Consider the following 27,926-nt stretch of genomic DNA (forward strand, 5'->3'; position numbering starts at 1 on the left):
GGACAAGCACGAGAACACAAAGCACTATTTATAACCTCATGGAGTGGGCTGTTTTTCTAATGAGACTGAGAAGATAAGACATGACCAGGAACCAGAAAAAGGCAAATTCTGTGGGGGTTGTAGTCTTGCTCAACTAACTCTGTCCTCATACAGTAAGCATCAAACACTGATGGGGACAGCTCATCTTCATGAAGCAGCATCCCATTAGAGACTGGGAACACTGTAAATATATCATGCAGTGACCATTTAACCACTTTAAGCATACCAGTAGTGTCCATATTTTGGGCATGTCATTATAGGCGAAAGATTAACACACAAAAATGAAACTGTCTCCTCCGGCTTTCCTCCTCCTTCTCCGGGTATGTAGGCCAGTGGTTTTCAACCTTTTTCATATCAAGGAAATGTATTTATTCTGCATTTGAGCCACAGGCCACTATTTGATTATATTTAGCCTCTCAGACCCAACACTAAAGAATATCTTGTCGTCGTTGGATAGGATTTTGTGCACAATTCAATGCTGTATTGATAGGCAAACAATCAACAACAAAAACATTCTCTTCAGACACAGGCAGATACAGAGATCTCCATCTCCATGTGGGACACAGACAGACAGTTAAAACGGGTGCTATGACAAGTTGACAACGGGTATTATTAGGTTCCCAAGTTGCATCGTTCTCAAGTAGGCCAGTACAGTACAGTAGTACAGTACAGTAGACGACGCTCTCAAGAGTCAAATATCTAATAAAGGGCCTGTTGCCACGATAACGGATGACAACAGGCACAGCATCGTCACATATAAGCAGTGAAAGGTATTTTTGGTATTTACCCCATTTGGTTATACCAAATCTCTATCATTTACTGTAGCTGGGGGCCGCCTGCAACCCCCTCAACGACCACTGGTTGAAAACCACTGATGTATAGTAGTATGTAGTAGGCTATTACAAAGCAGGAGTTGGGTTTAGGTAACTTCAAGTTTAAGCCTGAAAATCCATCTTTCAGGAGGCCAAAAGGGGAGGTAAACTCACTTTTCCCATAGAAAGGTGAGTTTTATTTCTACTTTGTACATAGTTATACAGTATAGGCTATGTGTTGATGAAATTGTATGATGAATTGAAGTGCATGCAGGGACCACAATGAAAACTAGTCCCCAGGACTTTTTTGTGTTACTGTTAACCATTATTAAACAAACTTTATTGTCTACATAAATCGAAACCCCTATGGTCAAAACAAAAACAATCATAGGCTAGATGTATTAGACTGGACAACAAATTGTAATTCACGGAATTTGGTACATTTCTGAGCAACATCCATCAGCTCCATCAACATGGAGAGAATATAGTGGGTCATTGAAAAATGTCACGCGGACCCTTTAAGACGTTCAAAACCAAGATTTACTTCCTGTGTTGACGGATCGTAGCATTATTGTTACTGCGTTTACTATGAGCACTGCACAACACATGTTATTATTAGAGCTTACTACCAGACACAGACGCCGTTTCCTCTGCAAATTATACGATTTGCTAGGATTTGTAACGTGGCAACATTTTGAGTAGTCTACTACAGTAGGTGATATTCTTCGGATGTACTGTAGTTATAATAAATTATAATTTATCATGCACAGGCCCGTTTCCATTTTATTAGTATTGTAAATGAATCATCATGCCTTATGTATGACCATGTGCTAATACAGCCTATATGCATTTTAAGTGTTTAAGATATGGTAGGACGTAAGAGGAAGATTGACTCGGGAGCAGCTGTCAACCACAAAACCAGAAGAACATGCATGAACAGTCCTGAAACCCAGGGAGCAGCCGCTGATGAGATGGCTCACCATAGCCCTTACTTCATAAAGGATCAGCAAGTGCACAGGCTCAGAGAAGAGTTTTTCAACCAACCTTGCACTAGTCTGGCCAAAGCATTTCTTGGCAAGGTATCAAAATCATTTCAAATTCCATTCTACTTTTGTCTCTAAATGATGCATCAGAAACGGAGACAGCCTCGTCTGAAAGGCAGCTTTCCCACTTCTTTACATGCCATCTGTGTTCTGCAAGGACATTTGTTTTATTAAGATCAATTTTGTTCCTCATATGTTCATGGTAACTTTCCAGGGGCCTTAATGAATCTTTCATGCACCAATTGAGCACTAATGCATTTCATCCAGCACAGCTAGCTGGCTCAATGTAATTATTCCATTGACCATAAGTCATAGGACCTGAAATGTAACCATTTCAACTCTGCTAGGTGTTGGTCCGCCGGTGTGCAGATGGTACAGAGCTACGCGGAAGAATAGTGGAAACAGAGGCCTACCTGGGAGGAGAGGACAAAGCTTCTCACTCAGCTGGAGGAAAACGCACCGAGAGAAACACTGCAATGTTCATGAAGCCAGGCACAATCTACGTGTACCCAATCTATGGCATCTACCTCTGCATGAATGTATCCAGTGAAGGTAAAACACTTAATTGTGAGGCAAACTGTAGGGCAAGAAATACTGTATTCAGGTGAAAAAAATAATATACCGTATAATGTATATATATATATACATACACACACACACACACACACACACACACACACACTTATTTTACAGATGAGCAAGGCAACAGCTGACCGACGCATCTGACCCTGTTGAAACGAAACGCGAGCAGAACTTTGGGTTCCTTTGCTTCTATGTATGATCCACTGAGAACAGTTTTTAGCCACTGTGATTGAACCCAGGCAGCACTTCCTTTTTCTGTTTTAAACTTCTTGACATCAATGGTGTGCAATGCAGAGCAGACATTTCCACTGAAAATAGGTAGATAGATACTTGTTAGGCATACTGAGGCAAGCCTGTTAAAACAAACTCCATGTTTCATGTAGATGAGATCATACAGAAAAAGGATTGTTGCAGTGTCACATTAAAGGCATTGCAGGTTTTTATATGTTTTCCTCTCTAACCATTGTAGTTTATTTTTTTGTATCCTCATGTAGAAAGGGCAAAAGGAAGTAGACTGACTGGAGCCTTGGTGACTAATGGATATTGTTGCTGTCGGGATAAAACCTCATATCTCTATATTTTAACTTTTAGATTTTTGAGAGTATGCTTCGTCATACTAGTCTACAGTGTTACACAAAAGTAGCAACCTTAGCAGATTTACAAGCTCAAAACAACACTTTTTAAATTCTTAGCATATCTATTTTTGAACTTGAATCCTGAAAAGTAACAGTTTTGGACATACAAGTACAATGTTTCACAGCGTCGATATTGTATGTTGTCTAGGGGAAGGTGCTGCTGTGCTTCTGCGCTCTCTGGAGCCGCTGCAGGGCCAGCATCTCATGAGGCAGCTGCGGGCAGCCAAGCGCAGAGAGGGAGCAAGGCAGCTGAAGGACAAGGAACTGTGCAATGGACCCTCCAAACTGTGCCAGGCTCTGGACATACCCCGCAGCTTTGACCGTCAAGATCTAGCCTCAGACCCGGAGGTGTGGCTGGAGGAAGACCCCCAAACCGACCCACCAGATTCCCCAGGGCTGGTGTCGGCACCCCGCATTGGTATCGAGTCCCATGGGGAATGGGCTACCAAACTCTTGCGTTTCTACCTTTGTGGGCACCCATGTGTTAGTGTAGTGAATAAAGATGCTGAGAGACAAATGGACTCAAATCTGCAGTCAGACACGGCACAGCAAAATGGACCTTCTTGAAATCTTGCTGTCTCCTATTCGCGTTCATACAAATGTCAAATAAAATGAAAACTGACATTCTAAAATATTGTAAATAAAATGTTCCAATGAAATGATTTCTGAAACGTCTCAAGTAAGAAAGGAAATGGGAGAATGTCTTAAGATTTGTTTGAATGCAATTCCTTTTGCATATATTTATATTTTGCAGTTTTTATACCTTGTCCTCACAGGCTCACACTGTACACATGGAAGCATACATGTGATTTTGGTAAGTTGAAGAAATTGCTCAATATACACAATGTCACATTGTGTAGTTGCAAATTTTCTGTGAACTAGATGTTTGAAGCTGGTGTAATGACATGAAGTTGAGTTCTAAACAGGAGCATTTTCAACTTGCTAGTGCAGTTTTCCACCTGTTTTTTAATAAACATTCTTTCTGGAGAAATCCTCCGACTCATTGAATTCACAGATGCTCCGAGGACTCTGCTTACCTCAAAGTCAAAACAGCTCGTCTGATGTCAGGAGTCTTTCTTGCCGTCTTTCTCCTTTACCTCTGGGGATTCCTTTGGGGAGCTTGCTAGAGGCCTGGAATGATCATTACAGAACGTGCACCCCTCTTTTGGGTAGAAATCACAACCAGATCCGAGACAGGGAAAATGACATGGGAGCCACGTTCAAGGCGTTTTGTACATATAAAATAATTTATTAATATAAACAAAAACATTGACTCTTAAGAAATACTTTGTTTCACACTGTATACACATTGCATCGTAGCTCATAGAATGATGGCGTGGTCAAAATAACAGCAGATTGTTGAGCTACAGTAGTTAGCTGTGACCATGACATAGTACTGTATTAGCTCTGAAATGTTTCTCAGTAGGTTGCATCGTTCGAGCCAGTCACCCTATTCCAGTGGTTCTCAACCTTTTCAGGCTGTGAGCCTGTGACCCCCAAAATAATCATATTTGAATAAGTGCTTTGATAAGCACTTGGAATTGTAGGAGTTGAGAGGCATTCCATTTCCTTTGACTCGGTTCCACATATAAATGTTGTGAAAATAGCCCGATCTACAGCTCATAGGTTGACGCCTACAACTGAGCTTGTAGTTCGGCTATGTTTACAATGTTTGTCTCTTTCATATTTAATTGGACAATTTGGCAAATGTTTGAGAACCACTGCCCTACTCCATCGGTGACTGGAAGAGGGAGATGATGGGGTCTTCATGGTTGGTCACCACGAGAACATAGCGGAATTTGTCGAACAGCGTCTTGAGCTGGGACCGCCGCATGTTCTCATTGTACATAATCTCTTCCAGGTGGTGGTGTCCTCGAAAGTAGTGCAGCAGTCTGGGAACAGTCAACAAAAACAGGCAGAACAACAAGGTTGGAACGGGTGTTTTTCACTGAATCATGAACTCCTTAAATCTACCATAAAAAAACAAAATACATACATACATGGATGCACCTGGGACGTATCCACAGTGATGTATCCCAAGGTCATCAGGGTTTCGGGTCTCCCAACATCATACCCCTCACTCAGGTGACCCAGCCGGGGTGATCAAGTCCCGACTTACGTCCCAGTAGCTACCCTCGATCAGTCCCATTAGGGAAAAACCAGGGCCACACAATCCGTTCCTCCTGAACTACTCTGCCGGGACTGGGCAGTACCATTCTGGCGCGTGGAAGGACTAGGCTCTGTGGGTTGACTCCTGTCCGGGCCCCTCCTACGTCTCACCAGGTCCACTCCTGCTCTCACCAGGTCAGGCCCTGTGCGTTGCACCAGACTCCCAGCACCAGGCACTTTATTCAGGAATGGTGGATTCTCGAGCCGCCAACGGTTCCGAAGGCTCCACATAAGACTGACTGGACGTCAAAGTCGTGCGATTTGTCACACACGTTACCGCAGTGAAATTTGTTCTCCGCATTTGACCCATCTCTTGGAGTGGTGAGCCACAGCCAAGGAGCGGTGAGCTGCAGCTGTGCCGTGCTTGGGAATCATTTGATTCGTTGATTTGACCCCCCAATCCAACCCATTGATGCTGAGTGTCAAGCGGGGAGGCATTGGGTCCCATTTTTACAGTCTTTGGTATGACCCGGCTGAGGATCGAACCCCGACCTCCCAGTTTCAGGGCGGACACATTAACCACAAGGCCACTGACTGGTCCACTAAGGCACTAATCACATTATTTAATGCTGAAGCATTGTTTCCCCCCCCTGCTCTTCACAACTCGTATATGATCTCACAATTACACTCTGAAGCTATTCTTAATTTTTAATTCATGCTGTAAGTATAAGTCATGCTGTTAAAGGGACTTGACAAATGTTGTGACAATTGTTTTCCCAAAACTATTTACTGGTAATTTCCCCTAAAAAAATACACTGGCCTGGGCCGTGGCTGTGCAGTCCAGGCACTTAGGCCAGTAATCCAGCCTGACGGCGTGCTGCGTTCGAGTCCCGATCCCGTCAGCCTTTGCTGCATGTCCATCAATAAATGCCCCATTAATAAAGGCAAAAAAGCCATATAAATATCGTTTTTAAAAAAACTACACTGATATTCAGCTCATCTGTTAAAATATCTGCACAAGGGTGGGTAAATAAATCTCAAATTATAAAAGTAAAAATCTATATATTGCCTAGCCCTGCATTAGGGGTGCAGTACTTAGTTTAGACAGTTTTTGGTTTAGACTAGTCAATGGTTACACCAGTCATTAGTCCTATACAACTACAACCTATCGCAAACCCTCACCCTAAACCTAACCTCCCACGGGGCAGCACACCTAAACCTAATCTTAACCCATGTCTAACCAATGACTAGTCTAAACTAAGTATGCACCCCGAGTAGTTCACCCAAAAATGCCGTGAATTTATGGAGACGCCGAGATGGTCATCAAATTATTGGCTCAAACTAAAAAATCTCCATGAGACTTTGTGGGGTGTCTAATTAATAGAAAATAAGTCTTGGGTGACTGACTACCCCCTTTAAGTCCTATTGACATCCATCCAAGGCTGACAGATTACCTGGCAAACATGCGCAGGTCCTCAGGGTTCTGTGCAGCAGGGATGTTCAGGATGACCTGCCTCTCGTGCTCACTCAGACTGGCCAGAAGTGTCTCGGTCATCCTCTTGTTGAGAGGAGAGTCTCCCCCCTGCAGGAGCTCCGCACTGGAGTTGTCCATACTGGGACTGGTCAGTGTCATGTCATCACTGCTGGCTACATACAAACAGTGAACACACTGAGAAATCAGAAGCATATCTGATACGTACGAGAAGGGACTCCATGGGGACAGAAATAATGTAGACCTCAGTTCAAATAGCGTTCTTAATGTAATTGATATGATATTGAATCAATATCATTAAATAGAATTACTTTCTTTAACTGTATATATCATGATTTCCTTTTTTTCATAGAAGTGTATATTTGTACGTCTTTAAATGTTCCACTAAGGATATTAGAACCACTTTGAAGAGACTTGACATTTGCTTGAGATATGTAATCCAAGGCCTGGGCCATGGCTCAGTGGTCCAGGCACCTTGGCTGGTAACCCAGCCTGGCAGTGTGCCGCGGGCTCGACTCCCAATCCCGACGGCCTTTACTGCATGTCTTCTGCCCATTTCCTGTCAGCCTACTGTCTGCCCCTACATAAAATATATAAAATAAAATAGCCGAAAGCCACAAAAAAAATATATATATATATATATATTTTTTTAAATCCAACATAAAGTATTAAAGCCTCAGTGGAAACGTGACTTGAAATCATAAAAAAGCTCTGTTGGCATGGAAGATCACATTTTGATTGACTACTTCCTAGTTATGATTGACACCTCCATGGCTTCGTTGAACTAAGCTTTGTTAAACAATCTCTCAACTATCGCATACAGGCAGAGCGGAGCAGAGGCTTTTATGATTGGTTCGCAGAATGAACTGCGTAGTTTTCGTTAAAAAAATCCCATCTGAGCATAACCACCATAATTGGATTTAGATTGTTTTGATTTTAACTAATTTAACACTTTTTAGATTCTTATGTACAAATTACATAACTAGTGTGTATTTGGGTTTCCAGTGTCAATTTTATTGTTTAACCCATTCTGGGCAGGAACCCCTTTTGGTGCATTATGTTATGCTTTAGCTATTGAAAAATAGCATATCTACAAGCTCATAGCGTGCCACCGATAGCTTGTAGGTCTGCTATTTTTGAAAAATCATGAAAATATTTATTTCAGAAAACTGGAGGATTTAGAATATTCTTTTTACATTTTGAGGCCAGGCCAAAATGGGTTAAAGTTTTCTTATTTGTCAAAATTAGCATCGATTTGAATACAAAACTAAAAGACTAAAAGACTAAAGAGGCCTCTGGAGCAAAGCTTGATTTACAAATTAAATCTGAATGTCCTGGAATTATAAACCGTGCTATGATGTTTAGACAAAAACATCAACTCAATTATTGGAAAGGGTACGTACTTGGGGAACCAAAGCTGAGGGCGCTAGGTGTGCTGAGACTGCGGCCCCCTACCCGTGCAGCCAGGGGGGGCTCTTCGTTTGGGCCCGGCTCCTCCTCGCTGGGGGGCACCAGCAGGCAGACATAGGTGTGCAGCTGGATAAGCAGTCGTCGCTGGAGCATCCACACCACCATCTGGATCAACTGGGCCTGAGTGCAGGTCATCATCACAGTCAAGGCATTATATTAAAAAATATATATATTAAACAACGTCAAAATCACCAAAATCGCAGCTGTAGGGAAAGCTTGAATTATCCTCTTTCAATCTGTAAAGTATTTGTTTCATAAAAATCCACCGTAGACATTTTATGAGCTACTTCCTGTCAAGAATTTCCTTGCAGATGATTTATTTCTAAGTGCTGGAGTTTGGAAGTGCTCGTTGACTATCACTCAACGGCCCATGCGTACCACCTGTTTTTAATGTGCACATAATGCAGGAGGTTGCTTTACTCTGATACTTAGAAAATAATCATCTGCAAGGATTTTTATGAAACAAACACTTACAGATTGAAAGAGGATCATTCAAGCTTTCCCTACAGCTGCAATGTTGGTGATTTTGACGTTGTTTAATATAATTAGAGAGGACTTTTCTGTTTGGATGAATAGGCTGTCTATGGGAAGTGTCACCTAGGTATCACCTTGCTGGCAAGATGGCTGCGGTCTGAATAAAGAGAATAGGATACAACTTCTCCATTATGTTCAACACAATCCAGTCAGAAGTCTGCAAGACCTCCAATGCTACGAAAAAGACATTGCTCTAGTCTAGTAGGCTACAGAGTGGTTCTCTAAATAGACCTCTATTTGGTTCTATTTGTACAATCTCAAGAGTTGTAGGGGTCCTTGAAATTAAAATGTTTGAGAATCACTGCTCTGGTATTTTTTCCCCAATGAAAAATGTTGGCTGTTAGAGGCTGAAGCTGCTGTTCACTACTATCCATAATTTATCATCTTTGCTCAAGGAACACTGCCTAATTCAAAAGGATCTTAGGCACATTAATAGCTAATAGCATCAGTGCTGACAAAATGTAGTAATTAGCCTGGTAGATACTGGTAGAACCAATCAAGAACTATGGCTTATCTTGTGGTGTTTGATCGATGCTCTCTGTTATAATCCTACCTCCTGCACAGGAGCCTCCAGGGGGTTTCTAAACTCAGCCAGTGAGACAGGCAGTGAGAACTTGGCTAACATTGAGGGAAGATCATGGCCGGGAAACTGCTTGGCAAACAGCTCAGCCAGAGGTGAGTACCTACACAGGGAAAAGAGGCTCACATTATGCAACAACACAGACTCGTTTACCATTAACATCTCAAATCCTGAGGCCGATTCTACAAATAAACCTTCTAAATCAGTAGTTCTCGCACTTTCAAGATTTTTCAAAAATGTTCCAAAATAGCAGTTGCACAAGTTTGCAGTGCACCACAAAGTGACAAACTGTGAGCTTGCTTTAATGTGTTAACGCATTTTGTTTCCGATCATTTTTCACGACATTTGAGCAGCAAAGTCTATGACTATGTTGTGGTCTTTGTGAATATTGGAAAATTTGCTAAATTGTGTCAGTGGCCCAACCTGAATTTGTCCAAATAAATCACACCACCACGCCCAAATAATGTAGCCAATACATTCGTGTAGCCAATATCACGATTAACTGATGAGCTTTTGTAGGGCAATTTGTCAAGGAAAAGGGGAGGGGAAATGATTTATCAAACACACACTGATGGCACCTATAAGAGGCACAGCCACGGGCAGGCACTCTTTTAGGTTCATTAGCTGTCATTTGTCAGCAATGGCAGAGCTAATGAGCCATGGCAGAGAAGAAAATGGGAAGGAGTAGACAGACTGCTGCTCACAAACTCACAGGCTGATATTGGCATGAGGTGACAGCATGTAGACATTGTTCTCGCACAGCGGGTAGACAATAATGGCTTTGCCCCAGTATACCAAATGAGCAGCGATTTGGAAGATCTGAAAGACGACAAAATGAAGAATGTGAAAACTAAGCAAAGATTGTACAGCAATATTGTTATATTTGTATGACACTGAAAACTATTAATAAATTATATTTATATTTAAACCTAGTGCTGCAGCTACTGCTACACATCTATCCTGAAACCCATTGCAGATAAATGCTAAAATAGCCCAATAGACTAGATGGGGAGAGTGATACCACTCATAATGATAACGTAAGCTGCCAAATAATTTCTGTTACATTTATTTTCTTTTTTTTCCTTTTTTACATTTATCTAGGTCACTAAGAACACTTTGAGCACACAGACTGAACATATCAACTAAATAATTCTGAATATCAGTTCCATGATAGTTATAATATTAGCGTTGCACTTTCACCATACTTCCTAATAGCGGTCTGTAGTATAGTAAAATGAATATCAACATCCTAATACATCCGAATACTGGGGGGTCAAATTATGACCCCCCCCAGTCGAAAAACACTTTGTTTGAAGGTGTGATTTGGGGTCCTAAGGATGAATACAAAATGAATATCAACATCTTAAAACCAAAATGTTGAATTGTGGGTTTGAGCTCACATGCCCTTTTGATGTACCGGTAAATCAAAAGGGGGGGGTAACTACCTGTCAGTGGGGAGTGTTGCCTGGGAGGAGGAGTAGGACTAACTACTAAGGCCCTATATGTCCTCTCTGGGGGGGGGGGGTTACTACCTGGGAGTGGTGGCTGATGAATGAATATCAACATCCTAATACATCTGAATACATCGACCTGACCCGCCCGAAAACGTCGGGTCGGGTTCGGGCAGAGTTTGAGCACTAACCTAACAGGTCTTCCTCAGAGTGCTATCAAACATACTTTGACCACGTAGTGCTTTGTACCTGAAGGAGGGCCAGGTCTGCATCCTGGGCGAGCTGTTGTAGGTTTTTGACAGCCGAGCAGGTCTTGATGAGCCGTACCATCGCTGGGGAGCAGTCCAGAGGAAGCTGGCTGAGCAGAGCCTTCTCACTGTCCAGCAACAGCAGCGCATGATACGGCCTAGAGGCAGTGGTGTAAAAAGTACTCACATTTGTTATGTAAGTAAACGTACCAAATACTGCAATGTAGAAACACTCAGTTACAAGTAAAAGTCTGCTAATCAAAAATGAACTTGAGTGAAAGTACGAAAGTATTGGTACCTCAATGTACCAAAAGTAGAAAGTACTCAGTTTTCAAAAGTATACAAATCTTTTGAAAATAGCTGATCTACAAGCTCGCAATGCATACTCAAGGAGATGTGGTTGAAACTTTATAGTCCCTTCAGAATCAGGAATGCAAATATTTTACATGTAATGTTGAAAGATAACATTAGGTGGCGGCAAAGCCACAGAAAAGAATCCTCAGTGAAACCAGACTGCTTGCTTGTTTCTCATCATGGTTAAAAGGTTAAAGGGGGGGGGGGGGTGCTGCAACTTTAAGCACTATACCATAGCATTTTCAGCCACGTTTGTATTCGTCATAGATTTGTGCTGTACAAGTAATCCCTTATCTATGCTAATTTCGAATCAGGCTTAGGTTGAGGTAACCAAGTTTCGAAAGGGTCTGAAAACCTTAAAACTACTAGCGGACGGACAGTGGATGAAGAAGCTCTATATTAAGCTAAAGCTCACCTTATTGCCTTTAAACTTCGCTCCAATGCTTCAGGGGGGATATAGTTGCCTCCAATCCGATGGATCTTGTGAGGTAAACAAAAGCTCACCTCCAGCCAATTATTAATGTGGATGCGGACCACACCTGTCGTACAGAGACTGAGAATGCAAACAATAGTTAGTTGTACAGAATGACTGCATGGAAAATAAAAAGTACATGAGTATGATGGACAGAAGATAAAATATGTTTAAACACCAACCTGTCATAAGCCTCCTTCAGGTCCCTGGCCAGCTTACATTTAGGAAGAATCTGTCTGAAGGGGGACTGAGGGCTTCCACTTCCATTCGCTGGCATCATAGTAACATAAATGACAGCCATATTAGTGCTGCACAATTAATCGAAAACGATCGAGATCTAGATTCAGACACCTATGCGATCTCATTTCTAAATTTGAGCAAGAATCGTGCAGCACTAATTTGTATACTCAAAAATAATTATAATCACAATAATTTTAACACTGTTCCTATTATAAGATCAATCATACATGATGCATTACAATATGCAGAAAATAGCAAGTTAACTACACTACACAACCCAAACATCTACCAAAGTGTCATTGTGCTTTATAACTGATATAAACTTTATTTATTTTTTGTCATTCGGCAGGTGGTGTGTAGTCGACTAAATCTAGTTGATTTGGTCAACTAAAATGTATTCTGGCAGGCCATGATGGCATCGTAATGGCTGATTTTACACTTGGTTGCATGCTGAAAATAGCAGATCTAAAGGCAGCTCACAAATGCAACCAAGCATAAAATGACTTATCGTTTAGTTCTACTGGATCTCTTCTCCACTAGTCCCTCCCTAACATTTTAGTCTAGTTATTATTTATTGACAAAACTGTTTTACTCATCAGGGCTTAGTTTCTATTTACGGTAGTTTTTATTCAGTTTTCCTCAGTGTGAAAAGGTAGCCGACAAACATATTAAGATAAGATAAGATAATATTCTGTTGACGAAGTGTCTCACTTTCAGTCATGGTGGTGATCTCATCCTGGACAGCCAGCATCAGCTTGGCCTCGCGGGTCAGGTACTGGCAGCGTCTCTCCTCGTGCTGCAGGGCTATGGCAATACGTCTAGACAGGTTGTGCATGCAGTTGATGACCGAAGGGTCAGCGTTGGCCTGTAGGGGGCGACCAAAGCATTTCAATAACGTTTTGAAAGTAACTTAAGTAATGGTCACTGTCAGGTTTGTTATGTCCAAAACTGTTACCTTTCGTGAAATTCACAAAAATAACCTGTGTTTCAATTGATGGTTATTATTTAGTCACAAGCTCTTGTTCATGCCTTTTATTGGTTCAATGTTTATAAAACCCACAGACACATTTAACACAGTTTACATTCACTTTTTTCTGACATTCTTGTACGACAAAGTAGGGCATCACTTTATGAAAACATAAATTAAAAGTTGAGATATGGCCTGGGCCGTGGCTCAGCGGTCCAGGCACCTTGGCTGGTAATCCAGTCTGGCAGTGTGCCGTGGGTTCGACTCCCGATCCCGACGGCCTTTACTGCATGTCACCCCCCCCATTTCCTGTCAGCCTACTGTCTTGTCTGTCCCTCCATAAAAAATATAAAATAAAGGCGAAAGCCACAAAAGAAAAACATTTTAAAAAAAAGTTGAGATATGGACATAATGCGGTTTCTACCCAACGACTTTACGACTATTGTAAAAAAAAAAAAAAAGTGTATTGTGCATTTCAGTTAAAAAATAGCGATTCCTTTGACTTGTGAAAATGTTCACCGTAAAGATCTAATTTGACATTTTGGTAGTGGGAATATCTTAAAATGTGTAACTTGAGAGCTACAGTATACATGTAATTAATTGAATATAGTAAGTTTATGAATAAAATATTAGCTTTCGATAATTTAAATTGTCATCATGCATTGTCTTGACATTCATCATTCTATTGGTGAAAAATACTGTTTAGTTGTGTTGTGAGCTTGAGGCTATTTTATTTTTATGATTATCTTTTTTTTTTTAAGTTTGATTTTTTTTTTAACTAAAATTGAGATTTGGGGGAAAGTCTTTTGAAATTATAAATAAAAACAAAATGTAGAAAACAAAAAATAAAGGGGTATACTCGTGACCCACACAAATTCGTCCGCGACCCACACAATTTGGGAAAATAAGCGCTATATTCCTACAATATCAAAAGCATTTGTATGTGGTACAAATGCTGTACGAATGACATTTTTACTCAGAGTAGACAGTATCACGTCAGAGAAAAGGTTTTTGGGCAAGATATCAGTGATCGAGCATGACAGAGCACTTTCACATGGTGGGGACGGTGACTCAGCACATGGTGAGACTGCGTCACCCAGTTGAAGCTGGGCAGGGATGGGCAGTGCCATGCCTTTCTTAACTCTCAAAGATATAGGCCAAAGAAATACCACTCCCTCTGACAGAAACGGAGGAACGTGAGACCTCGCATAACCCCATCTCCCACCCAAACACAGCTGACTTGTCTCATGTAATCAGCTCATCATAAAATGGGTATTATTTACAGTAATTGACAAAAGGTGAGACTTTATATACCCAATACAGTACAGCAGCGGTTCCCAAACGCATTAGCTCGAGATTTTACAGCCAAATAGCCAATCTACAAGCTCCCAACGCATCACAACTGTCTTGGAAAATTTGTTACATTTACTCGCAACCCACAATTGGGTGCGGGCCCATTATTTGGGAAATTCTACAGTAGAGTAATCTATGGAGCACAAAGGCGCTTGTGTAACCAATTAGGATTATAAAGACAGTCTGGCCTAAGTGAAATATAAAAGTTGTTCCATACCCTCAGTGCAAACACCACACTGAACAAGATCATGGTGGGCATCTCCCTCTTAGGTGAAGGATCTGTTTTAGAAACCTGCACAGAAATAAAACAAATGTTACAATAAAAACTAATGAGATGATGGTGTCAAAACACTAAACCACAGATCCACATTGCAAACTTTACCAATAGCTATTTAGTCATTATGTGTACTAGCCAGCTTATGAGACCTTCTGTAGGTGTGGTTTTCAATCACTGGTGTCGAGATCCAACATGGCAAAAATGCCAATGGAGGTTCACCCAGCTAATGATCCGTCGGTCATATTTAGCATAGTGCAAAAGGAATAAAGTAGTTGAACATGGAGGTGCCACATTTAACCAGTGAAATCCCATATACTTCTGTTGACTGGGGTCAACAAAAGTATACATGGCCCCTTCCTTTTTCCCCTTAACACCACATTTCACTCAAATATAGCCGATCTACAAGCTCGCACAACGTGTTGCAATGCACTGTGAGCTTGTAGAGCAGCTAGTAGATCCGCTATGGGTGGATGTTCACCGATTTAGGCTGAATGTTCACTATTATGACGTGACCACTGGCTAGAATAGGTTTGCTAGCCTCAATGTTACCACATTTACTACTTGTGTTGAACTCTAGCAGCTAGGGTTCAACACAAGTTGTAAATGTGGTAACATTTAGATGTTTGCTGCTGTTACTTGTACTTGTTTACCTGAGTGATGTGGGGATGCTGAAGCAGGGTAGGGTGACCCACAAAACGCACATTGTCAATCTTCAACTCAAACTTCTTCCCGCACATATCAGACTTGGTGGCCAGGATAGTGGCAAGGATGATATCAGAGAACCTGCAGGGAGGAAAACATTCCTTAAATAAAGCCTCACCCAAAATAATTAAACTGGTGCGTGGCAAGAGAAGGTGGAGGGTAGAAAAAAAGGGACAAGTGAGAAAATTCAACTTAGCTCTGTTGGATTATTATTAAAAAACATTAACATTCCCGTCTATGAGAGGACAGGTTGAGTTAATCAGATTGATCCGCCCGGGATTTGATCGACTGATCAATTTTGAATTAAACTCGTATGACTATTTGAGAGGTGAAAAGGATGAACAGGCCCCGTTGTAGAAGAAGTGAAGTCTCTGTAAAAGGGAATGTGACAGACTCATGCTGGTTTACTGAAGTAGCTCATGCTGCAAGCCAGATCAAAGGGGACACAAATCAAGATGTTAAACTCCAAAGAAACAAAAACATGTAGACTTACCCCACCAAGCACGTTTCCCTTTCGACAAAAAGTGGTAATTACTAATTAGCAGCTCTTTTTCGATTCGCATTTGGGTTGTATTTGGTTTAGTAACTTCTACTAACTACCACTACTAAGGAAGTACAAATTATAATTAATGCTTGAATTACAACTTGCAACCTTTGAATTGTCAACAAAGCATGTAGCAGGAAACAAGGCACAACTGTACAGACTACTATACCCAAAGCACTGATTTATTCTTGGATCTGAAACTGTAATTTACTAGCATTTTCTGAGATTGAGGTTGGGGTTCACATAGGACACAAAACAGGAAAGAAGAGGGTAAAAAAAAGACAGGGGTGATCTAAACGTAGGAAAGGTGGTTTAGAATGATTTGGTCTTACCCTGCTACCAACTGTTCATCAGTTAGTGGAGTTTGTTCTCTGAAATGGGAATTGGGCCATAAAAAGAAGAAAAAAAACAAACAAAAGGGAAAATGCAACACACAGTTGGACTAAATGCATAAACGGACATAAAAAAACAAAAAACAAACAAGCATTATGCTATTGTCTGAGTCAATGTGACAATGCTGTTCTGCGTGCTGAACATGCGCTTACTTTAAAGTGAATTATTAATGTGCCAAAATCTTGTATAACATTTTAATGAAATTCTACCTCCAAAATTATATGTATTTTGCAGCGGACCCCCATCTCAAAATGTGTTCTTCCAAGGACCCCACAGAAGCAAAAATGTTCACTTTAAAAATGTATGTATTCAAAGATTTGCACAAATTGTCACGATTTTTGAATAGCGAAAGAAATCTAAAATGACAGTCTTAATGGGTTAGTAAAAGAAAGCAACGTAGTTAAAGGGACACTTTACACAAATTTCGAAGCAAAATCCCATTGTCCTGATGTGAGAAGATGTTTAGTGTGTCAAAATAAAATAATATGTATTATGTACTTATTTTTAGATATTGTTGTGCCTTTATTTGTGTGTACTGACTATGACAGAGGAGAGAAACAGGAAATGTGGAAGAGGTATAGTAGTAGGGGAGTGACATTCTGCCTAGCCAGGAATCGAACCAGGGACTGGCTGCACCCATTTAGCATGTGCCCTAACCATTGGCTATGGGGTCGCCCAATAAAAATACCTTATGTATTCTGTGTACACAATGACGTTTCATGTCACTAATATTTCTGCATTTTGTGGAGAAATACACAGAATCAAGTAGAAGCAAGTGTGTCAAGACTAATATAAGCCGAGATGTCAAATTAAGTGACACTTAAAAAAAGATTGTCACTGAATGTAATGTTAACAATAATACAGAAAATAAATCAGAATATTTACTGTTCTGCAATTTAACCTGTGCTTAAATCCAATGCATGAAAGCAGAATGAACAAAGAAGTTACAGTAGCAGTAATTGTCTTTTTAAATAAAGCTATTTTGAAAGTGTTGTGACCAAGGATGTGCTTGTTGTCAGTGGTGTAATTCTGAGAACTCTGAAACCATATATCTCACTTCACAAAGAACTTTGGTTCTTTGTCAGGATTCAAAATTGACACTAATGCATGTCCATAAAGGCACCCTATACTGTCTATAGCTTCCTCGTGAGAGTAACACCACAATCAATATTGCATTATATATATGGAGTGTGTCCTTTAATCTCAGCAATTGCCAGGATAAACTATTCACAAATCATGAAGAAAGTTGAAGATGACATCTAAAGAAGGGATGCCCTGCCAGCGATGATCCCAGCATGCATACAGCCTTAAAAGCTTGTTAAAATATTTCATTTCATTTCATTTGTTGTTTGTAGCGAGATTTGTCCAATTCTTACATATCATATCTGGTCTTAATAATCGACTAGATTTCAGTGGCACACTGTCAGACTACAACTTACTACTTATCATAGACTTTCTGTGAACAAATGTTCTACATTGAAAGCATGTTGATAATCATAAAACCTTTAAAAGCCATGAGCTTAAAGCCCATGGCCCAAAGCAAGAACAAGGCCTCCGAACTAAAGAGCAGAAATACGATTGTTTGGAATTTAAGTAGCAAGGTCTAAAAAAAGATTTTAAAAAATACACTATAAGCCATAAAAACTACGAAGACCATCGTGCATCGACCAGTGAGGACCCGTATGGTGCTGACAAATGCAATATCAGGTCCTAATTATATGAGGATGCTGCAAGCTGGGGCCCTGAAATCTAATAAATAAATAAATGAGAAAAACATAGTAGTCGAAGAGATGATACACAAGCAGGGGTGAATGTTCTGACAAACGTCAAAGGGTTTTTACAGACTTAATGTGGGATTAGTACACCTGCTACTGCTATGGTCAGCTGGGTTAAAAAGGAAAACAGCCTTTTGCATTAATTGCATGGGTGAAGCACAGATCTCAATTCATATACAGAACAGATGGTGTCTTAACCACTTAAGCCCTAGCTAGCCCCCAGTATATATTCATCGTAGGATGAACAGAAAATCAGGTTTGCGACACGTAAACCTGTAGACCTGCTATTGTTGCTAATCTGTTAACATTTTTTATGTTAAATACAGTATTTAAATAACTTTAAAACGTGTGAAAGAATTGTGTCTGTAGTATCTAATTCTGTGGTCTACTGGCAGTGTGCAGAAGAGATTTTACGCTGATCTGTGCAGTGGTTTAAGATTAGCTCCAGACACAGAGACAGACACTTTCATAGACTCCTAGTCGGCTAGACACCCAGGGAGCAGTTAGGTAGGATTTAGCGTCTTGCTCAGCGACACTTCAACACATAGACTGGGGCTGGGGAGCGAACCCGGGACCTTCCGTGTCCCTCACGTAGCCTCACTACCCAAACTTCATTGACTTTTAGCTTGAAAAGGTCAAGTCAACTCAAGGTCACAGTCCAGGTCAAAATCTAGAACAGATGGGTGGATTTCCGTAACACTTGATGGGTAGTCATCATTGGTCCGGGTCGAGCACTTCAGTTTACCGCAGAGGGCTAAATGTAAAAGTATTACAAAAGAGAATTCTGCTGGATTGCGTCGTCAACGTCCTGATGAAGATCTGAATGGATGGAAATGAGCAGAGCTTTTCCAGCATCACCAATGTGCAGAAACTGCAGACTCAATTCTCTTTTGTGATACTTAACTTGTTTTGATGCTTGCAAATAAACTGCGACTGGGTCAACTATAATGGTAGGAAACATCTCTCAAGGCTGACAAAATGTACTGTTAATGTTTTTTTGTTACAGAAAGTCATAAAGCAATTATCTCAAACATTAATGAAAGTAATTCTATCAGTCGAACAGTTGAAATGATCACCACACTAAAAGGTTAGAGAACACACACACACACACACACACACACACACACACACACACACACACACACACACACACACACACACACACACACACACACACACACACACACACACACACACAGACACACAGATGACAGCATTATGTGATGAGAATCCAACAGTACCTTGAATCACCATCCTGGTCCTCGAGAACATCTCCTGTTGTGTTCAATGCATATGGACTTCGTTGTTTTGCTTTGAGACAAAAGGAAAAGGAACAAACAAATACAACTTTTCAGAGATGTTAAATTGAGATCATTTAAGTCAGTTAGTGGAAATACTACTTTTTGAGCAAGCTTAGACTTAACCTATTAAAACCGGGAAAGTTGTGTTATTTTATACTTTAGCTATTAAAATGTAGCACAAGCAGATATACAAGCTCTCATCGCGTCAGTTTGCGCTTGTAGACCTGCCTTTAAAATAAAAATCTAATGTTTGCTTTTGGGGGGTCCCTCCCTGGAACAACTACCTGTCAGTGGGGAGTGTTGGCTGATGAATGAATATCAACATCCTAATTATACTACTATGTTGACTGGAGTCCCCCAGAGGTCTATATTAGGCCCTCTCCTGTTTTCACTCTACACAAAATATCTTGGCAGAAAATATCTGATTTCACTGTAAGATCTGATATTTTCACAGAATGTTCACCCCCAGAAAAGGGAGACTAGCGTTAATGTGGTTAAACCAAAGAAGAAAATCACACTTGAAGGAAGGGGCGCAGCGAGGGCAGTATTTTTTTATATCAGCCAAATTACCTTTTATGTTGTATTTTACTGTCATAAACAAACATTAAAGACCATAGACTTGGCTGGGGGCAGGGAATTTATTAATTTGTCTCTAAACGAACATCAAAAGTCCGTAGACTTGGCTGGCCTATGACGTACGATGAGTGCCCCTACCGTATAATTTCTAGCATTTACACTCTGCAGTGGGGGAGATTATTATACTTCAAACAATATGTACTGTGTGTGCAGAGTTGAAACACACTTACTGTATGTGAACCCCCCCAACTCTACTGTACATATTTTTTTCTTTTGATTGTTTTTCCTTTTTTTTTTGCATAGTACTGTATATTTGTATGTCATTACATGTTCTGATGAATTTAAATGGAGGACCCCAATGTAAACATGCCTTAGTGCTTTTTCTGGGTATCTCAGTCCTCTTAGCAGACTGCTAACTGTCCTTTCCTTGAACTGTGCATATTTCACAAACTGTTAATACAAAATCAATCAATCAAAACTAGGCCCAGTGTCAGTTAAAAGTGTCAAGAATCAAGATAACTTTATTGTCTGTCACAAGTGACAATGTTCATAGACAAGGCAATGCCCATTTAAAACACGTTTGGATAACAAGCATGCACGCACGCACGCACGCACGCATACTTAAAAACAGTACTAAAAGAAAAGGTTAGAACACAGATCCTGGTACAACTTATGTATTCAAAGTGATCCTCGCAGAGTGAACAACATTCTTGTCGATATTTTTAGAGCCAGTATGGCTTTGTAGCGTCAAACTGATGGCAGTAGGCCTAACTGGAAGGATTGGTGGTGGGGGTGAGAGGGTCCCGTGTAATCAGAGTGGCCTTCCTGATTACTGACAGGGTGTACAGTTTAGATAGGACATTTTGGGGTGAACCAATTAGTTTGCGGTTAGTTATGCGGGAGAGTTTTGTTTTGTGTTTGGTGGCGAGGACGTCGTTGCATCAGGATGAAATGACAACAATACAGCATGTATTACTGTATGTGATTATGTTATAATTGCCTGACCCCCTGAGTCCCGATTAAGAATTGCGATCTACAAGCACACAATGCAATGCGATACAGTACATGATCGATGGATTGAGACTCGAGAGCTTGTAAATCTGCTGTTTCAACAGACACTGTTGTGTGACAAAGTTTAAAAGTAAAGCTTAAAGGACGACTTCACCCATTTTCAACCTATCTTCGTATAATTGGTCCTCATGATAATAATGTCAATTTTGTCAATCTGTGTTAGGGATGTTAATATCATGTTAAGAGTTAATCGTTTTAATCGATTAATCGCTGTTAATAAATTAATCAATTAAACTTCTGTGGTTCCACTGTATTATTGGGGGATTTTCTATGAATGTAATGCTGTCTTCGCGCGCATGGCCGAGGAACGCACAGGTGAGCCGGTAAAAAAGGTCTCTCCCAGCCACAGAAACATCTCTGCCTTTGCATGTGATGTGACAGACAAAACAATGCACTTTTCATTTCATTCCTCATAAAATATGCCATTGCCTGGCCCTGTATCGCCAATTGGTCAAATAAATATTTGATTAAGGAATATAATATGCCTTTTGTATTCTTTATTTATATCAGCAAAGTGTAGATTTAGACATTGAGGAAAATTAAGATTCTAGGATAAAAATAAACTGCACTTATCAACTAACCGGTTAATCGATCGATAAGGTTATCGAAACGTAATCAATTATAAATGAATGATTTATTAGATAATTCCCATCCCTAATCTGTGTCTCAGAGGAGGGGTGTAGACAGTTCAGACACCTGCCTACAAATGACATCATTGATGGGGAATCTAAGCTAATAGAAAACTGCAGGCTTTCTATTCCTGGAAAGTTAGCATGCTACAATGGAAGCCATGGTTTTTGCATTAATACAAATCTAAATAAAAAGCCAATCTTGTTTAGGAAAAAAGAAAACCTGCCTAACGAGACTATTTATTTTTTTACCATACTAAGGTCCAATTATATTCCTGTAAGTGGATAATGTATCGATTTGTTGATATATAATTTGTTTTATATAAATATGCTTCTCGATTATTCGATTAAAAGTAATATGAATAATCAGTAATGAGGAAATGCATCAATAGATGCAGTCCTACAGTAGTTCAGTCTGTGGGGGTTCTGTTTATTTGAGTCTTGTTTGTCCAAGTTAAGCCTGGTGACTCAGGATTAGTCCCCCATATATGGGGACTAGGTTGATGGAGGGTGTGTAGAGCCCAGGATCACATTAGATGATTGACACAGGGGTGAAAAATGGGTTACAAAATCGTGGGATAAAATATATATAAAAAAAATAAAAAATAAAGATTCGCCCAAGTATAATGATGTAAAGTACATAATATGTTCAGTACATCAAAGAAAACAATAACAATTAGGGATGTAAATAGTTAATCGTTAATTGATTAATCAACCGTTAAGAAATTATACAATTAAACTAACAGTTAACTGTTAATAGAACATTCTGCAGTTCTATCATTGGGTGTGGGTTTCTGTGGATGTAATGCTGTCCGAGGAACGCACATGTGGGCCGGTTAAAAAAAGTCTGTCCCCACCTTGGTAGCCACAGAAACTTCTCTGCTTTTGCATGTGATGTGACAGACAAGACAGTGCACTTTTCATTTCATTTTATTCCTCATACAAATGGTCAAATAAATATTGAATTTGAATTGAGGAATATAATATGCCTTTTGTATTCTTTCTGTATATCATCAAAATGTAGATTTTTATGTTAGTCATTGAGGGAATTTAAGATTCTCAGATAAAAAATTTTTTTTTAATAAAATGTACAAAAAACATAGCTTATCAACTAACGAACCGGTTAATCGATTGATAAGGTTATCAATTATTGAATTAATCGATAATTGACATACCTAATAACAATTCACCCTTTTTATACACCTTTTACTTGACAATGCAGTGATTTGAGAGTGTAGAATGGTGCAGCAGTGCACACCGGTGTTCCAGCTTCCAAAAGGGTTTTATTAACTTTAATTTCAGGTTGTTTTATTTGAGAAAATGACAAGATAACAGTATATAGATGCTATAATGCTATCTGCATCTAAGTTACGATACCAACCCTTGACGGCGCATTCATGAACCATGATACCTAAAGGTTCACGTGCATTGGGCTACCGACCCCCATTTAATGGCATTTCTATCTCTGGGACTGGGACCACAATTTATATTGTAAAATCAATGTTAATTTAACACTGAGAGTGTACAAAATGGAACCAAATGGACCCATTACCTCCCCCTTTTCCAAAAAGAAACTGGTTCCATTCTATATTCTTGGAACCTTGGCGCTTCCACGGAACCGGTGGCCATTTTTTGGTTCCAGCTCCAAACCAATTTTAGGGTTCTGTACCAATTAATTTTCAGAGAGAGAGAGAGAAAGATGATCATGATTCCACATTACACAATTATATGCATCTTTGAAACATCTCACCAACACTCAAGCAGCGGCGGCTCTCCGTGAACAGAGAGTATGTAAATCTGCGTCCTAGTGGAATAACCGATCAGGGACCCTAGGGTACCTACAAAATTCAGAAAAGGTAACCAAGGGTCCCAAAAGGGGCTAAGGTAAGGGAACATAGGATCTATTTTGGGATGAGGGAACATAGGGTTGACAGAACATAAGGTCTATTTTGTGATGAGAACATAGGGTTTAGGGAACATATGGCTGAGGAGTGAGGAAGGAACATAGGGCTGAGGTAGCCTGGGCACCATTTCATTTCGGTATATGATCCTGGCTGGAGCCGGATGATATGCTTACGTCATGTTGTAGGCAATGGTTTGCCTACAACAAACAGGAAGCTGTTTGTTGCTTCCTGTTTGATTAAAAGCAATAAAAGCTCTCGTAAGCGAGAGCTTTTATTGAGAGAGAAAGGGAAGTTGTCGCCGCCCGTTCATCCTGTCTGGCGACTACAAAACAATACTACAACATGACGTAACCACATCATCCGGCCCCAGCGCGGATCATACGGACTTTTGAAACAGCTAGACCAGGCTTTCCTCCGAGGCGGTGGAAAGCCTGGTGAGGCGAGGTTAGGGCTGAGGTAGCCCTACAAGCAGAACCCAATGCTACTGAAGTTTCTGACATTTGTTATAAAGCAACATCCAAATTTCAGAAAAGCTTTATGGAGGGTTCCGAGAGGGGCTAGGGCTGAGGGAACTTGAGTACGCTCCCGTAGAAAAGAGGCCTCCGAGTTACAGAACCATAAGGGTACATTTGGTTCCTATAATTTAGCTGGGGACCCCCTGGAACTCACAAGTACCCCTGTTACTATAGCCCCTCTCGGAACCCTACATAAAGCTTTTATGAAATTTGTCAGAAACTTTACTACATTTGGGTTCTGCTTGTGGGGCTACCCTGTTACCAACCCTGGTACCTAGCCCCTTTGGGGACTATTGTTTACCTTACCGTCCCCAAATACAGAAAAGGTAAACAATTGACAACTTAGAACCACTGATCTAAGTTGCATTGCGGCTAGGCGCGGTAGGTAATATTATGGCACTTACCCGTTAGAGATGATGGACATTCAGCAACTCTTTGGAAAGGGTATCGGAACAGCAACTTGTTGCCTCTGCTGCCAGAACTAACCAATATGACGCTTATGGGGCTGGTCTTTTCGCCGATGTTTTGCGACTGTGAGTACATCGACTTTCGGTCCCCATTAAGCTCAGATGAAGGGCTGAACATCATGTTAGCATGCTTGCTAACGTCGTGCATACATAAGTAGCAAGACAGTCGAGTAGCTACTCCGCTACACAGCTATTGTTAGGGTTACATATGTTTATGAGTGTACAACAGACCATGGAGCATAATGTGTAGAACTCAACTCAACAAAACAACACAACCACCATTGCAGTGTCACAGTGAAACGTGTTCCGACTGATGCGCGATCTCGTCTACAAGGTTCCGTCTCCTTGTTTTGTCAACCCTCTTATTATGTGTCAACATTATTCCAATCTAAGAACCCATTGAATTAATTAATGAAATAAAATGTAAAATAAATGAATACAGACAATCTTTTATAAATCTGTCCTGAAATATTAACCTTATTCTACTATTTAAATCCAGTATTTAAACCATAAGAGAAGATTTCCGCTGTGATCCCTGCTGGCCTGCCGCTGCGCGCTGACCATGGTTCTGAAATCTGAACCAATCACCAATCCATCCAGATCCATGCATGGATCACATTATAGATCAATCAACGTGGATATTTTCATGTCAATTAAGTGCAGGAAGAGATTACAACAGTGAGTGTGTGGTTTCTACAGAATTACAAAGCATACGTAGAATTAGCCTAATTATACTTTGTCTCATTTGAGGGCATGACATTTGTAGTCCCCGACGTGTGTCTCTTAGCCGTAGGTCTACTATTCTAGGCTGCATTCTGTGCGTTGATCACGGGACTTTGTTGCACAGTCGAGGGGACGAGGAGTCTGTGGATGACTGTGCTCTTCATCCCACCAACTCATCACATAGATTGGTAGAGGTTCATCAGGATAGCATCCAGCTCATGCACTCCTCATGATAACTCTGTAACAGAGTGCACACATGGAACCAAATCTGGACCAGTAATGGTCTATTTGGTTGCATTTGATTGCAGTGCACTCCTAGAGTTATGGGGTCCTTAGTTGTAATTAAAACTTTGAGAAGCAATATAGCCTACTGTAGTCTGTGACATGGGCTTCCCTGCAGTCTGACGTACTGTCTGGCAGTCTGTAATCCTACCAATACAGGCAAGCAGGTCATGCATCCACCTCCAACACTGAGCTTCTGGATGTTGTTGAAGGCGCTATGACTCTCACAGGCAGTGTGAAGTTATAGTACCATTTCCATTTGTACCAACCACAAGCAGTATGCCAACCATATCCCCAACAGACATGCCAACCATACACATTGTTTGTCTAGTGACAAATCAAGAAACGACAAGCACAATTGTGGGATAAATTATTTGCGAATATCCGGTTTAGAATCCATGTTCAATTTAGATTTTTGTAGACTATGTGTCCCAGATGAATATATAGGCAGAAGATCTTTCTATACTAAACTGAAAATCCATATAGGCCTAGTCTACATTGAAGCACAAGTAAAAAGTCACAAACTGAATTGTGGACAATAGAAACAATCAAACTGAAGAAGGGGGGAAAAAAGTCCCAACAATGAAGTCAGAGTGAAACAATTCCATTTATTGATTTATTGTGTTAATAGGCAGCCTATTAGGTGGATAAGATAACACAAACAGTCATCATAGTGCAAAGCTCTGAATGCCGTGTTCACCGGTACTTCTCAGACAGGGCCAGGGACACCCTGTTGAGGAACTTGTCCACACTGCAGTGGATTTCAGGGTTGTATTCTCCGGCAAATGTGATAGCCAGAACGATGTGGACGTTGTTGATGAAGAGCTGTGAATAAATAAAATAGTTTATATTGTTATGTGTTGGGTATACACGTTCCATAGCCTTCCAAGCAGGAAGGCTATGGAACAGAGCTATAGGTATACACATCTTTCCACCACTATTGTTAACATAATCCATCTAATCTTTGACTTCATATTTCGTTTGGATTGGGTTTACGTTTAGTTATTAGACTACTGCATGCATTTGGATAAAGATATAGGCCGACATATATTAAAAATATACATGAACACCACCTACCCTGAAATTGGCAGGATCTACACGCAACATGAAAGCATGCAGCTCGCTGAGATTGAGCAAGCCGGATTTAAGGTCGTTCATTTTGGACACAGCATCCATGACACCGTTGAAGATGACACCACCATGCTTCCTGACATTGGGGGAGCTCAGGCTCAGATCACTCCAGTGGGAAAAGTAGGTCTTGGTCTGGGGGTAGACCATGAGTGTCCTAAGAGAACAACAGGTACACTTATTATGTATTATAATAGACTGCAATTACATAACATTGGTGCGAATTACAATGCGTAATTGCGCAAATTACGCATCAGTGTTGGGGCCATATATGGTTACGCGTGCACTCTTACAAACGGATAGATTAACTAACATTTAGGATTTTACTGTGTAATGAAAAATCTATAGTTTCAAACAACTTTGATAGCGCAATATAGGCCTACTTTATTCGCTATAAATACTACTACTTTATTCGCTATAAATATTCGCTTACCTGCAAAGGGCTTCAGCACCAATATCAGCACCCCTGGCGCCAATCTTGGTGAAGAAGATCTTCACGATCTCTTTATCCTTGGCGTTGAGACTCATGTTGCTTGTTTAGATGGAGACTGCACTTGCACTCGCTAAACGTGTGCGCGATGCTTTATATGTTGCCGTCCTGTCCGCAGCAGCCAATGCCCTTTGGAGACCCCACCCAGACGTTGCTATGCTATTGGCTTTCGCTTATCTCTGGCCCCTCGGCATCTAAAAAAATATCCATTTGGTGCACGGCCAAATTCGTAGATGTTACATGGGCCTTTGACTTATACATTATAGCCGATCTACAAGCTCACAGGAATACGAGCTTGTAGATCTGATTTCATGGAGGCCATGATGAAGGGTCGGCCCTATGTCCTTCAAAAACGGATATGCCCTGAGGCTACACTAGTGCCCCAATTTCACAGTTTTCTCCTTTGCCTCTTTCTTGTCAGAATGAACTTTAACCGAGGAGTTTGTATTCATATAGCCTGTACGGTAAATTAATTATCTGCATTGTTTTAATTGACTCAAACTGAGTCAAACAATTAATAACATCAACAGCCAATTAGCCATAACCCTAAAATTATGAAATTCCAGACCTGTGTCTGTAGGTATATAGGTGTAGCCCTAATACTGTGCTGTTATGTATACGGCCCATGCAGCTATCCTTGAGACAAAAAAACCTACACTGCAGTGTTTAGTAACTTTAACGATCTCTATCTCTAGATCTCTCTCTCTCTCTCTCTCTCTGTAAATATCTAATACAAGAGATATAGCTCGAAATATTATTTTCATGGCT

The 27,926-nt window shown here is 40.5% G+C and overlaps 3 protein-coding genes across 7 annotated transcripts; 1 reads left to right on the forward strand and 2 right to left on the reverse strand.

The window, feature by feature from the left end:
• The first annotated feature begins 1,424 nt into the window (after positions 1 to 1,424).
• mpg (N-methylpurine DNA glycosylase) lies at positions 1,425 to 4,130 on the forward strand. 3 transcript variants are annotated; one of them, XM_080774997.1, is made up of 4 exons: positions 1,425 to 1,587; positions 1,708 to 1,930; positions 2,242 to 2,446; positions 3,260 to 4,130. In XM_080774997.1, exons 2-4 carry the CDS (start codon positions 1,718 to 1,720, stop codon positions 3,676 to 3,678), a joined length of 837 nt encoding a protein of 278 aa, XP_080631123.1. In that variant the 5' UTR covers positions 1,425 to 1,587; positions 1,708 to 1,717; the 3' UTR covers positions 3,679 to 4,130. The 3 variants fall into 3 exon arrangements, with proteins under 3 accessions (XP_080631123.1, XP_080631124.1, XP_080631125.1); XM_080774999.1 differs by having other exon boundaries at positions 1,430 to 1,562; XM_080774998.1 differs by having other exon boundaries at positions 1,425 to 1,930.
• A 215-nt stretch (positions 4,131 to 4,345) lies between these two features.
• nprl3 (NPR3-like, GATOR1 complex subunit) lies at positions 4,346 to 24,837 on the reverse strand. Of its 3 annotated transcripts, XM_080776834.1 has the most exons (14): positions 24,473 to 24,835; positions 19,314 to 19,383; positions 16,237 to 16,275; positions 15,309 to 15,441; positions 14,599 to 14,673; positions 12,773 to 12,926; positions 12,004 to 12,091; positions 11,765 to 11,902; positions 10,997 to 11,153; positions 10,009 to 10,115; positions 9,270 to 9,399; positions 8,116 to 8,302; positions 6,675 to 6,867; positions 4,346 to 5,003 (listed from the first exon to the last, which is right to left on the reverse strand). In XM_080776834.1, the coding sequence occupies exons 1-14, from the start codon at positions 24,681 to 24,683 to the stop codon at positions 4,838 to 4,840; spliced, it is 1,848 nt and encodes a 615-aa protein (XP_080632960.1). In that variant the 5' UTR covers positions 24,684 to 24,835; the 3' UTR covers positions 4,346 to 4,837. The 3 variants fall into 3 exon arrangements, with proteins under 3 accessions (XP_080632960.1, XP_080632961.1, XP_080632962.1); XM_080776835.1 differs by lacking the exon at positions 16,237 to 16,275; XM_080776836.1 differs by lacking the exons at positions 4,346 to 5,003; positions 6,675 to 6,867 and adding an exon at positions 6,891 to 7,292 and having other exon boundaries at positions 24,473 to 24,837.
• Positions 24,838 to 26,128: 1,291 nt separating this feature from the next.
• On the reverse strand, positions 26,129 to 27,259 carry LOC308323701 (hemoglobin embryonic subunit alpha-like). Its single transcript, XM_080775490.1, has 3 exons — positions 27,102 to 27,259; positions 26,618 to 26,825; positions 26,129 to 26,365 (listed from the first exon to the last, which is right to left on the reverse strand). Exons 1-3 carry the CDS (start codon positions 27,194 to 27,196, stop codon positions 26,237 to 26,239), a joined length of 432 nt encoding a protein of 143 aa, XP_080631616.1. The 5' UTR covers positions 27,197 to 27,259; the 3' UTR covers positions 26,129 to 26,236.
• Between the last annotated feature and the right edge of the window lie 667 nt (positions 27,260 to 27,926).

This window comes from Protomyctophum bolini, assembly GCF_963924005.1.
Source record: "Protomyctophum bolini genome assembly, chromosome: 11".
NCBI lineage: Eukaryota > Metazoa > Chordata > Actinopteri > Myctophiformes > Myctophidae > Protomyctophum > Protomyctophum bolini.